This window comes from Beauveria bassiana (genome assembly GCF_000280675.1).
Source record: "Beauveria bassiana ARSEF 2860 unplaced genomic scaffold BBA_S00001, whole genome shotgun sequence".
NCBI classification, from domain to species: domain Eukaryota; kingdom Fungi; phylum Ascomycota; class Sordariomycetes; order Hypocreales; family Cordycipitaceae; genus Beauveria; species Beauveria bassiana.
Genome location: NW_007930836.1, coordinates 1,842,428 through 1,855,662, shown reverse-complemented (window position 1 = coordinate 1,855,662; position 13,235 = coordinate 1,842,428). Strand labels below are relative to the sequence as shown.

Here is a 13,235-nt window from a genome sequence, read left to right as displayed (position 1 = left end):
GCTCGCAGCTGGCAGCTCGCAGCTGGCAGCGGCTGGCAGCTACAACAAAACGGCTGAGATTCTGCAAACAAAATCTTCACCAATCATACATTTTCTCGTAGCCAGAACACGAGAACACTTAGCCCATCGTGGCATTTACTAGGCCGTTCGACCACGCCTCCGTCGGCAGAAAACCGATCCCATCACTACACGGCTGCACCGGGCGTTGCACGGTTGCACGGATGCAGACGACCTCCATTGTTCACGCTACCAACGCTTTGGGCCAACCATCACCATCCGTTTGCCTACCCAGCACCGCACCGCCCAAGCTCCCCAGTTACACGCTGCAAGTATTAACTATGGGATGATGGATCTTGCAAGGGCAACGCCGTCTCAAATTAGAATAGAATGTAATTAGAGCTGGGGAAGTACCGCTCTGGCACGTGGCGGCGATTCGTATGATAGGCTAACGTACCTTGGCTCCGACGGTATCCTGCAGCGCCTTGCATCCTGACTAACAAATAACTGGGACCAACGAAAAGGAAAGAGGGAATCCTTAAATTAATTAATCAATTCCATACAAAAAGTTCCCGGCTCGATACGCGGATGAGGAGGGAGGACGGCACAACTATTGAAACCAAGCCGAAAGCTATGACGGGCGGAGACACGCATTGGCAGCCAGATGCCTTTGTTTGTTCCAATATTACATGTCAGTTATTAACTTCGGCGAGCAAGTACCGAGATTTTATGCTGCAAAGAGCTTCTCTGTGGCGATGTCATCTTGCTCCGGCAGTTGCAGCACGTGGGGCCCCAGTCGAAAGCTGAAACAGAATATATATTACGACTAAATAAGTGATAGTGGTGGAAGACGCCACTTCTATCCGTACGTTTTAGTGATATAATTGTAGCTTATGAAAAAGGGAGGATTTAAATCATGGTCTGTTTCTCTGTCTTACTCTGAAAAAAAAAAGTCTTAATCGTAAGCTCGTTTTCTGTATTTGGAACTCGCACATCGGTTTAAACTCGCCTCATGCAGACCAGCGAAACGGGCCGACGCGGCATACGAAACAAGGGCGTATACGGTAGCTTTGATGTTTGAAAACCTATTAGTACCAATGTCAAATGTGCTCAAATCTGAACGTGGTCCTATGATTTCGAATTTCTATATCTACGTCGTCGCCTATGTAGGTCTGCTTTACCATTTCAGTCAAACAGTAGGTCAAGGCAGATACGGCCATGAGTTACGTGATCGCTGTAGTAGTGACCAATCACTTGCCGCTTACACTATCTCAAACATGCTGCGCCTCGCTGACATGCCAAGTAGCTCGCCACAAAACGAAAACGCATATCATCGTTTTGCCTGAAACTGCGCCGTATATGCAGGAGCGTGGCACGGCTCGCCGTTTGCGCAGGGCGTGGACCACTGCTGCCCGCACTGTCGGCCGACTTACCCTAACAAGATGCGACGACGACAGCATCGCTGATCGCTGAGCTCTGAAATCGATGCATTGCAACGAGGAATGAGTCCGTTTAAATTTTGAAGTCATGACTTAACTAAGCGCAAAAGAATTTGCGCAAATCACAGCATGCTGGGATGTTGTCTGGAGTAGATATTTGTGTATTAAATCTCGCTACTTGTTTCTTACAAAGAAATCGGTGACAGCAGCGCCCTTTGCGACTGCGGCCCTTCGATGGCCCATCAAGGTTCAGACAAGCATCCTCGTCTTTGGAGTATCATTCATTATCAACTTGACCACTTTTAATCCACGGCTCACCTCCTCAAAGCCCGAGCCAATTCGAAATGTTATACGACGGCTTGGGGACACTAGAGTTGCCAGCTACCCCGCCCCCCACTACAGCGGAACTCGGGGGTGGTAACCCAAACGTCGGCGACGCGGCTCGGGATTTTCCTCCTCCTTTATTTTTTTTCCTTCCCTGAGAAATAAATTACGCCTTGGGGAGGCTGGTGAAGCGGAGGTAGGGCTTGACGATGCGGAAGCCGGGGAACAGCTTCTCAGCCTCCTCGTTGGACACGGGCGGGGCGACGATGACGTCGTCGCCGGGCACCCAGTTGATGGGAGTGGTGATGCGGTGCTTGTCGCCGGTCTGGAGGGAGTCGATGATGCGGAGGACCTCGGCGGCGTTGCGGCCAGTGGAGGCGGGGTAGGAGAGGATGGTGCGGATCGTCTTCTTGGGGTCGATGAAGAAGACGGAGCGGATGGTGAAGGCGATTCCCTTGGAGTCGACGTTGGTGGCGTCCTGGTGGTCGATCCTGGAGATTGAGTGTTAGTGTAATCGCGACACTAATGGTTTGTGACGGGAGTGAGTTCCAAGGGCTCAATTCTTCTCTTCCTAGGAAATGGTACTGATTCAAAGGCCGCGCTCTAGCTCACTACAAGCTTGAGAGGATTGTGGAGCGGAGCTCTTCGGCGAGCTTCAAGAGCCGCTTCCGCAAACAGGCTTGTAGCCGTTGCAACACCAGCGGGGAAGAAAAGAGCCCGCGAAACGCCGGTAAACAAGCCTACCAAGCCCACTCGGCCAAGCTTCTAGAGCTCGTAGAAACGGCACTCGGTGAATCACTCTACAACGAGGGCCGCAAGGGGGGGGGGGGGGATGCGGAAGAAAGCTTACATGTCGTAGGCCAGAGCGACCTGGCGCTGCTTGTCGCCAATGATGGGGAAGTTGACGTTGCCGCCAGTGACCTCGGCAATGTCCTTGATCCAGCCGTCGTGAGACTCGATGGTGTTGGCCGAGAGGCCAATCAGCTTGACGCCGCGCTTGGTGAACTCGGGCTCGAGCTTAGCAAAGGCACCGAGCTCGGTGGTGCACACGGGCGTGTAGTCCTCGGGGTGCGAGAAGAGCACGACCCAGTTGTCGCCAATGAACTCGTGGAAGTCAATCTTGCCCTTGGTGGTATCGGCCGTGAAGTTGGGGGCCTTGGAGCCGAGGCGGAGAGGAGCGGTGGTGGTGGTGGTAGCAGCCATTGTGAGAGTTGTGTGCGTGTGTGACGTGTCTTTTTTTGTTGGTGAAAAGGTAAAGGTTGAGTCGAGTTGGTATAGCAAAGATGAGATCAAAAACAGAGAGGACAGGAAAGGAAGGGAGAGAGCTTGGAGAAGAGTGGCACCGAGTCTAGACTTTATACACAGAACTGGCACACACCATTACAGTGGAAATTGCTCTTCAGCTAGCTAGCCACACACGGTGTGCTCCAAAGCTTCGCAGAATGGAGATTTACGCATGGCGACATTCCCACCAGGCGTGCGCCGAGAAAAAACGCCCGTCTTCATCAGTCGCAAAGCTCTTTTTTCTGCTCACTCACTCGCTCAGCTCGCCGTCCCGCCCCTCCACCACAACCTCCCCAAAAACCCCTCCTCATCAACTATTGCTGGCGTTGGCGGGGTCATGATTGCCCATCCAAGCAAGCCATCCTTTCTCGACACAGTTCGGTAATTCCATCTCAAGTACCTTGGGCTTTTTCTAACCTCCCCTCATCCAAATAAGGCATGGTGTGTCGATTGCGTGCCCGCGACGCCGCCTCATTGGCCATTGGGGGGAGATTTTGTCATCCCGCTTTCTCTGACGCAATAGGCGCTTCTGCGAGCTAAAAAAACGACAAGCCCCGCGCGCCCGGCTTGTCGGCGAGGTGTGGCTCCGCTGGCTGCGGAGGACGACCCCTCCATGCGCCGAGGGCCCGGCCAAGTAGAAAAGAGCTTCGCCAAATTGCGTGTACCAAGTCTTGTTTTGTGGAATTCAAGTGTTGATGTATTATCGAATGTCGCCGAAGTGACAGTGTGCTTTCGTCAAAGCTTGCGGGCTGTCTGGTTACACATGCCCAAAGAAACCATAGTTCCGCTCCTGAATATCACATGATGACAAATTCCCTTTTCTTGATCACCTTTCCGGCCAGGAACCCGGTTTAAACATTTTCTAAACCAAACACCATGATAGCGGCATCATTCATTAGTGGTTTGAGCCAATTCACGCCTAGCACGTCCTGCTCTGGCCCAGCGAGGGTCCGCATCCACTCACCCAACCATGGCGTATGCCTAGAGAATGGCGACATTGTCGGGCCAAGCCATTGTCTCCAATCACCACAAAACCCTGCTCGATGGCAGCATATCAGTCCCCGTAGATTCGCGCAAACTGCATTGTCACCTCGCAGCAGTCACGTCGCGAGGCCCCCGCCGAGTCTGCATGTACGGGCCGCTATCTGTACCTTTCGCAATGACCATTGAAAGTCCAGGTCCGCTTCCATGGGGATGATTACGTGTTGTAAGACCCAGTAGCAGAAAGCTTTACTGAACAGCCGTCGTTTACTGCCTGATTGAAGGGACTGCTGCTAGCAGGGGCTGTAAGCCGGCCCGAATCATACGCATCCTCCCCCGCAAACAACTTCAGACGAATGTAGAGCAAAAGCAAAAGAATTAAAAAGATAATCAGACAAAGAAGTTTCTGATTGCAAAAAAGTGCGACCACGCCAGGAGTCGAACCTGGAATCTCTAGAGGTTACGATACGGTGGGCCGAAATCTAGCGCCTTAACCATTAGGCCACGCGGCCGGTTGTATGCAAGATGAGCTCTAATTACTCTCTATGAGCTGCGCAAGTCGCGTGCGCCTTGCTCTACTTTCTCAGCCAGCCCGGAGCCCAGCTACAGCCTTCACGAAACGACTTGGTAGTCACATCATGTATCAAAGAAGGTGAGAGGCTCGAAGTTGAATATCTCTTATCGAATGGATTGTGAGACTCGATTTTACTTTGCAGATACCAGGACCTGAGAGAAACCCGCCTATAGAGCCGACCAGATAATCACCTCTTCCTCGCGCCAGCTCCTACCCTAACAAGCAATGCTCGTCTGTATTTGATGGATTCATCACTTAATTTCCAGGGTTTTGCATCTTCAAACTTTCGAGAGATGACGGACAGCTTCACCACCAGCTGCAGAAGGAGGCAATTGGTGTGGAAATGGGTCTTTGTTGGCTCTTGTTATTAATTCAAGAAGACACATTCAGGTATAGATGGACCCGAGACTGCTTCTCTACAGAAAGAGCCGCGAAAATGGCCAAAGTGAGCCTAGAAAGGAGTGCAATGCGCTGAAGTAACATGTATCAAGAAATTGGGGCGATTTTGAAAGCAGAGGCAAGCGAGACTGACACCCAATGGGTACATATCATGGGGCCTGCGATGTAGAAAGGTCTACAAGCTTGTCGAACCCCAGACGCGCAACGCAATACGAACTCTGTCAACGACAATATTTTGCATAGAGCAAGCGGCGCTTGCCGCAGAGGTAGTTTGCACATATTATGCTCCGTAATTGAGTGAGCTACGAGTCCACATTGACAAAGTGTCAGTACGAGACGATGTGCATTGTTTTGGACGAAGGCCACCGATCAAGCAAGCACTCGTTAACGTCCAGACTGGCCTAGGCTCGAGCAAGATCACAAATCTTTTGACTCTGGCGAAGAAGCGTAAACATGCTATCAACAGCGTCAATATATGACGCAGCTATTGGCGGCGTCGCTCACTTCTGTTAGCGAGGTGATGCATCTCGCCAGCGTGCAGCACATTACTGTGTCTCCCAATACAGTAGATTGCCACAATGCTTATGGATGGCCACTGCAAGTGCTTCCAAAAAAACTGAGAAAAATCCCTCGACATGCCATACATATTTTTGAGGACCTTGTAATAAACAATGAAAGCGCGTGGAAGCTTGCGTTTGCTAGAAGCGGTCATGACAGAATTGTCCAGGCTATAAACGACTTTTCTCGACTCTTTGAAGAAGAGTTGGTAGAGTTGGTATCCAACTGTCAATGCTATGTTCGAGCATCTCCGAAATTCCTGTTTCTGCAGCTTCCTAGCTCAGCGGCGCCATGGCCGCTTCCTTGTCAAAACGCGCCGCGACGCTTGCGTCACCTCCAATGACCAGGTTCTAATGCACAAGCCGGTTGAGGCATGATGATGTCAAAAAAAAGAAAAACTCTCATGTTTGTGCCTGGACCGCCCGGGCAACCCCATATCTTACATGCACATAAGACGTGATGTTCTGCAGCTTCGTGGCTTTTGAATGTTGGCGCATTCTTGGCAAGACATATCTCAACTAGCAAATATGGACTTTGAAGGAGCCCCAATCCCACACTTGATCTACGTGGCTTTGGAGAAGGTCTATGCTGACTTGCTCGTCCAGAGCTCAGACAAAACACTCAGCGATATTCTACGCGGTCGTTTTACAATTCCGGGTAATCGACAATTCTTCACCCAAGACCGCCATGACATCAGAATCATGCGAAAAGGAAATGCAGAGCGTTACAAGGCATTGCTAGCTGGAAGTCTCAGCAGCGTCTCCTCCGGCATGCCCACCAAGCTAAGTAATATGATGCCCGGCCTGCCTGTCGAACCAGTGCAGACTGTTCTCGAGAGCCAGCAATCGCACGAGCTTACATTGTTGGAAGCCCAGGTTGCTTCTAAGATGCCCTCAGCAATTCTGGCGAATGATAAACTGAGCAAAGTTACTTTTGGGGCAGCATGTCAGAGGTGCACGCCGTTTATGCAAATCCAACCCGACCAATATGCCCGGTTTCTAGCATGGATGGAAAGAGAACTACAAAGTCATGAATTGGCCGGCCATCTGTCTACTCATGTCCCCGATATGAGCAATTGCGTTTTCACATACCAGAGCAAGCCGACAATTATGACCGATCAGGAACTTCGATCCAGTTGCGTCGAGACCCGCCCGCTCCAAATTGTACCAGCCGGATGTCGCGATGACCAACTCTGGGGTAGAACGGGGGACCCCCTGAAGCGCCCAGGGATCATGACACGGAGAATGCCGAGGTGGCTAGGAGTCCGAATAGACGACCACCATTGCTAGATTGGAGCGTGCCTGACAAGTACTATTGTTCGGAGTGCTTGCAGAGGGTACCCAAATCCAATTGCTAAGCCAAACAATAATCGGACATTGTAGAGAATACATACAAAATGGGTTGGGCTCAGTGAAAAATTTACCCAATAGAAGCAATTGTATTCCAGCCGACAATATTTCAAATTCGAGTTCGCTCAAGTCAAAGTTTTTGCACAACCTGTGGCGGTTTGATTTCGGCAACAGAAGCAACAAGGGCCAGCTAGAATCTGCCCTGGATACTGTGCCTCAGGTATTTGCCATCGGGAAACGCCGTAAGGCGCTCTTCGTGCCGCACAGATGCTGACTCGGGGGGGATGAGCTGTCTGCAGCCGACACAAGATGAAAAAAGAGGCGACGGACTTGACGGATAAGAACCCGGCCGATGGCGCGCCCGAGCGGCTGCTGCAGGTCCGGGAGGAGATGAGGAGCGCTCACCGGTGAGCCGACTGCAGACGCCTCAGCGACGATGACAGAGAAGTTTTAGGGGCCCGACTCCTTTTTCATTGCGGATTGATGCAAAATATGCAAAAGGGCCAAGGGGGTGACATGAAAGCTGGCCCATTCTTGCAAGGCGTCCGCATAATACTTAACGAAAGGCTGAAAGAATAATAAATAATAGAAAATTGATAAAAATTCACAAAAGACAGGAGACATGATTAAGGCACTAAACTTTAATCTCGTCTTCATTTTTACTAGATAAACATTTTCTACGGTTTATCCAGAATTACTAAACTTCGGTACTCTCGTTAGAGGCCATTTATTTTGTCACCCGGTGAGGGCTTCAGACGACTCCTGTGTGACATGTCGCATATGTGCTTGGCCGTGCGTGAGTGGAACCGACGGCTGAACTCGACACTTCCCCGCGACTGTTTTCTTTTTTGTCTAATAAGCCGTATTTAGCTGACACGGCTGACCATGAACGCCATTCGTCGGCCGTTTTTTCTCAACTGTTACACAAAGTCATTGCTTTTGTAATTAGTTTTCTCTTTCCCCTGACCTTGTACAGGGATTTGCGGCATTTTGTCGGAAGCGGGCGCATATTCGTGCGAGTTCAAAATGGCATGTAATTGCTCTTCATTAGCCATGACATAGCGGACTTGAGGTGAGAAGAATGAATCTACACCCTTTCCCATTCTTTTAGACTTTCTTGTGTCATTCCCCTTATCAACCGTTGGAACCTTTGCAGTCCCCGGGTCTCAACGTTGAACAGCCCTACCGTACTTAGTGCGGCCGCCGTGATGTGGTTTCGGCGCAGTGTTCCGGCCAGTGTTCCGGCTAGTGTCCTGGCCTATTCTCCACGTGAATAGAGCTGCTCTTTCTGTGAAATGAGACATATGAGCCCCGAAAACTGGTTTGCATATCGAGCTGCACAGAGTCCATCGAGGAAAACACTCTCCGTCGCGTGATTAGCCAAGGCGAGACCGCCGCCACACTCGCATGGACTCGCTCAGCCTCTCTTCTTGGATCGACGCAGGCAGCCAGCGTGGAGCATCTTTGCTTCTTCTCGTCATAGTTAGTTTCTTGCTCGTTATAATGTGGCGTAAACGGTGCATCGAGGCAAGGTTGCCTCATGACACCCCGCTTCAAATCAACCCTGGGACGGCCACCCCGATCTTGCCAGGGAGGTGAGTAGACGAAAAATAATTTTCCGATTTTGATTATCCTTGCGTGAATCTTGAGATCGCAACCAAAGGCTTCATCGTGCGTGGCGGCATCCAAGATGGGCAGCTAGACTGAATTGCAAATGTTTGGTAGGCGTATATATAAGCAGATAGTCTGGTAGCTCAAAGTAAATATATGGGATTCTCTGACTCCAGAATAGTGTTTATCGAATTCCCTGTTGGCGTCTTAACAGAATCATTCTATTTCTTCGAGTCGTCAACTGAAAATCACAAGCTTCCACCAACTACCCGTTTCTGTCTGTGCACCATTGGTAGTTGCGTCTAGTCTCAGCTATTTTGCATCATGTATCAGCCAGTCGGCCTTGACGCGGTACCACCTCTCTCTCCCGTTTCCAGGTATGCCAAGAAACCCGATATAGATGCTTCAAATCGGATATTTGCTCATCGTCATCAGCCAGAGTAGCCGCAGCCTAGATGAGATCGAGGCACATGCCTCATCACCCGCCTTGCCGATACGAGCCCTGTTCCAAGAAAAGCTCTTGCACAATGAGAGTGCGGGATTGCCCGCGCTACAAGTTGCGAATGGAGATCCGGATGGCCTTGATCCCATCGCAGAGGATGATTTGGATCCAGGCAGCTTCGATCTTGTGATGCCTGCCGAGAACGACGCCACCGCGACTGTTGGCAAGTACAAGTTGGAGCAACGATCGGAGCTGCTCTTTTCGCAACACCACTTGCACGCCATCTTCGCAGACTCGGCCCACTTACACCGATTCACAAACTTCTTGTACAGATACCGCCCATCGTCTGTTGTGCTGCTCAATTACTACCTGTCGGCGCTCAAGGCTCTGAGAGCCATCAACTACAGCAACTCTGTTCTTCGACAGATGCATTCCCTGCCAGAGTTCGACTTTACCCACACATCTACCCAAGCGCTGGATACGACCAATCAAGAGTTAAAAGAGAAGGCGGACAACGCGTTTGAAGTCCTGACGAGAGAGGACTTGCCCGCATACATTACCCATGTGTGGATTCAGACAGTCTCAATCTCGATCCGGCATCGGGTCATGGGAACCAGTTCCGACTCTTCTGAAGGCCTTGCCGAAGTTTTCTGTCTCACAGATCCTTCCAGACCAGATAATCCAATTGTATTCATGTCAGAGCAGTTCAACCGTACCACGCAGTATGGCGTTGACTATGTCATTGGTCGCAATTGCCGTTTCCTTCAAGGACCTTGCACAAACCCATTCAGTGTAAAGCGCATCCGTGAGAAATTGGAAGCTGGAATCGAGCATTATGAGACATTTCTTAACTACAGACGCGATGGAACGCCGTTTATGAACCTTGTCATGGTACGTTACCGCACTTTTCAGAGGCGAGAAGTTACTCTAATGGATTTTGATAGCTTGCACCTCTGTACGATAGTCGAGGCATTATTCGCTACTTTATCGGCGCGCAAGTTGATGTATCAGGGCTGGCCATGAGCTCGTATGACCTTGGCGCGCTTCGTGGCCTGCTTGAAGAAACCCCCGATCTCAAGGCCGACGAGCCCCTCCGAGAAAGCCAAAAAGACGAAACTACCCAGTTGGCTGAGATATTGACGCCTAACGAGCTTGAAGTTATGAGTACTCACGGCGGAAGCATGCACCGCCTTCCTCTACAAGCTGAAAATGAGCACCAGTCGTGTGAAAAGACGCAAGCCACCGGCACAATCGAGAATAACGAATACGAGCCTGGCCACCATCGACGCAACACCAAAGGTCGTGTCGTTATCCGCGATGGCGGTTCTCAGGAGAACCTGTCCATGTATCAAGATCAGCATCCACACACGTCCCAGCCCACGGCGGCATCGCTGACTCTGAACCACAACGGACGCCTCAGTGGCGTATACGAGCACTATCTTCTTGTTCGCCCGTATCCGTCTCTGCGAATTCTCTTTGCGAGCCCGTCGATGCGCGTCCCAGGCATTTTGCAGTCTCCTCTGCTGGAACGCATTGGTGGTTCCGTGCGAGTACGCGAGCAGCTGGTAGATGCCCTGGCGGCAGGGCAGGGTGTGACGGCCAAGGTAAAGTGGCTCAACTCAAGACGAAAGAAGAGCAGCCGTCCGGCCGCGAAAAAGGCCAATATTAACCACCCTCTGGAGGCTCACTTGGAGGCTGATGACGATGTCGATACAGTCTACGAGCCGGAGCCGGCCGGGAGACCCCGGTGGCTACACTGCACACCGCTAGCTGGGGCAAACAGCCAAGTTGGTGTGTGGATGGTTGTCATTGTGGACGACAACGACAACGACTGGCATTCTCGCCGATTTGGTGTCGTAGCGCCACCTGTTGCCGCCCCGGCCCCACCACCAGTTCGCCGTCCCGGGAGTGCCACGTCGGCGCCGGGGACTGGCCTGTCCGACATGGCCTTTGCAGTTGAGGAGAGAAGAGAGACTCATTCCTCCCACACAGAGCGGCCTGCGATGCGGCCTCGCCGGTCATCAGAGACGCTCGGGTACCTGCGGTCGGAATTCAGCCTGCCTGTGCCCCTGGAGGGTGGCTCTACGCAGGCGATTCACAACCAGCATGCCTCAAGCGCGCAGCGGACACCAAGACCGTGCATGAACAATGGCATGCCGGCATCCAGGTTTTTCAGCCTTGATGCCCTGTCCCGCGCGACAGGCGAGGCGCACTTCAAACATCGGCCGACGTCACCCAACTCGCCGCGGAGCAGCATTTCGAGCATGTGCCGCGCCTTTCCGCGCCGCGAGCCGTCTCTGTCTCCTTGGCCGGCCCGATCTGACAGCAGACCCGCTCCCGGGAGCCAACCGGAAAGCAAGCCACGTGTTGTATCTATGATTCCTGAAGAGGCCAGTGACAAGTACAGCAATCATAGACGGTCGAGGGAGGATGATGAGACGAGTTCTCTGCACAGTCGAGCGTCAGCCTTTACTGTGAGGATCGGGGAGGAATAGAGGGTGATTTGAATTATCGTTCTAGTCTGGTGTTACGTCTTTCTAGACTGTTCTATAGCTCTAGCTTTGAGCTGTCATTTGTTTTTGCGGACTTATCCAACCTGTATTATACTAGCCTTGGACAGGACAATTCCTTCTGTACGAATATTGATATTCGCGTTAATCGCTCTTTTGCTCGCGCTTGACTTCCTCGCGCACTTCTCTCGCGACCGTCATAAACTGGCTCGCGCCAATAGCCGTGAGGACGTGCCACCACCCGTGAAACTCAAACAGCCAAGCCCAGGGCAGGCCGACCCGCTGGCGAATGTCCCGCAGGACCTGGCAGAACTCGAGGTCAATGTTCCAGATGCCGTACCCGACGATGCAAATAAAGAGGGAAGTAACGGCCCGGTTCCGCCACTCGCGGCTCTTGGCCTTGGGCAGCGCGGGCTGCACCCAGTGAAACAGGTAAAGCACGCGCAGGATAACGACGCCGACGCCGCTGAGAAAGGCAGTGACCTGGTAGATGATGAGGGGCGAGTTCAGATAGAATGCGGTAAACGATAAAAAGACTACTGCCAGAATAGCAGAGATGATTTTGGATCTTGCGGGCGTTTGCCGGACAGTCAGAGTGGCGTGGAGCATCGACCAGATGAGCCCCATCATGGAGAGCTCGTCGACAAACTCAAGTGCCTGACGGAGGCTGGCATGGAAGAGAAACGAGCCAACGCCTAGAATAAAGAGCGTGACTGACATGAAGTCGAGGTTTGGCCTCCAGAGGCCGCGGCTTCCCGGGCCGTACATGTACTGCAACGCATAGTACACTGTGGTGGTTTGTCATGATTAGCACCCGGGGGTGGGCAAATATAGTAAGCAGCAGGGCAGTGTATAGCCACCGCCGTGCGACGTACCATATGCGATATTCGAGACTGAATTGATGAATTCGGCCAGGTAAAAGGTCAAGACGTAGTCTTCCTCACAGAAGCTGGGCGACGCGTCAGTACTCGCGCTCCCCGTGTTCAATTCCATTAGAGCGCTCACTTTGCCCGGCTCGTCGGCGGGCTCCAGGCGCCCGATAGAGCAAACGGATCGCCATCATAGCGGATGTTGTGATGACCGTGGCCCATGGCTGCGGTGTACGGTTTGCGTGTGCGTGTTGCTTTTCCCTTTTTCGGTGCGTTTTTGGTGCCTGGTTCGGGGGCTTTTTTTGGTGCGCAGCCACAACCGGGTGGCGGGGGGGGAGTGGACAGAAAGTGTTTGCGCGTCACCGAGACACCCGCGCCCCGAAATCGAATGCGACTTATATATTTGTAACTAATGCAAAGTCACTTTTGGGAGAATGGTTGAGGATATCGGCAAGGATATCGTCGATTAAGTATTTGTTGACGCCCTCGTAAGGGTGCGCCCAATGAGGCAACGCTGCGGGAGCCGTTGGAAGGAGAACCGCGGCAGTGTAAAATTTCACATGCAGGAGGGCGGATTCTTTTCTACAGTGCTTTGCAAATTGATTCAAGTAGAACCCATCATGCGGTTAGTAAAGGCTCAATGCAGTGCTTAGTACGGAGTAGTCAAATGCATCATGCCCCCCGTGTTGTTCGTGGTGCTTGTGCAAGCTTCCCGCTGCTTGGCCCACTTCGAAGTGACCTTTTCTAGCGAGCTGGCTGGCGCGAAAAATCTCCACAGCTTTCATCTTTGACGACCAGCAAACAGATCTTTTCGACGATTCTCAGACTCGACACAGTGATTGCAGTCACTGTCAGATAATTGCGATCCGAAAAAATATATACCGCACAGTTTAAATAC

The 13,235-nt window shown here is 51.9% G+C and overlaps 4 protein-coding genes across 4 annotated transcripts; 2 read left to right on the top strand and 2 right to left on the bottom strand.

Moving 5' to 3' along the window:
- Positions 1-1,926: 1,926 nt before the first annotated feature.
- On the bottom strand, positions 1,927-2,963 carry BBA_00601 (mitochondrial peroxiredoxin PRX1; the record flags this gene model as incomplete). Its single annotated transcript, XM_008595698.1, has 2 exons — positions 1,927-2,251; positions 2,611-2,963. The coding sequence occupies 2 exons, from the start codon at positions 2,961-2,963 to the stop codon at positions 1,927-1,929; spliced, it is 678 nt and encodes a 225-aa protein (XP_008593920.1).
- A 3,120-nt stretch (positions 2,964-6,083) lies between these two features.
- BBA_00600 (uncharacterized protein) lies at positions 6,084-6,845 on the top strand (the record flags this gene model as incomplete). The annotated part of the gene is made up of 1 exon (XM_008595697.1): positions 6,084-6,845. The coding sequence occupies one exon, from the start codon at positions 6,084-6,086 to the stop codon at positions 6,843-6,845; it is 762 nt and encodes a 253-aa protein (XP_008593919.1).
- Positions 6,846-8,840: 1,995 nt separating this feature from the next.
- Positions 8,841-11,453, top strand: BBA_00599 (hisactophilin C49S mutant/phototropin PHY3 fusion protein; the record flags this gene model as incomplete). The annotated part of the gene is made up of 3 exons (XM_008595696.1): positions 8,841-8,893; positions 8,952-9,849; positions 9,903-11,453. The coding sequence occupies 3 exons, from the start codon at positions 8,841-8,843 to the stop codon at positions 11,451-11,453; spliced, it is 2,502 nt and encodes an 833-aa protein (XP_008593918.1).
- A 159-nt stretch (positions 11,454-11,612) lies between these two features.
- BBA_00598 (alkaline phytoceramidase) lies at positions 11,613-12,559 on the bottom strand (the record flags this gene model as incomplete). The annotated part of the gene is made up of 3 exons (XM_008595695.1): positions 11,613-12,256; positions 12,344-12,417; positions 12,474-12,559. The coding sequence occupies 3 exons, from the start codon at positions 12,557-12,559 to the stop codon at positions 11,613-11,615; spliced, it is 804 nt and encodes a 267-aa protein (XP_008593917.1).
- Positions 12,560-13,235: the final 676 nt, after the last annotated feature.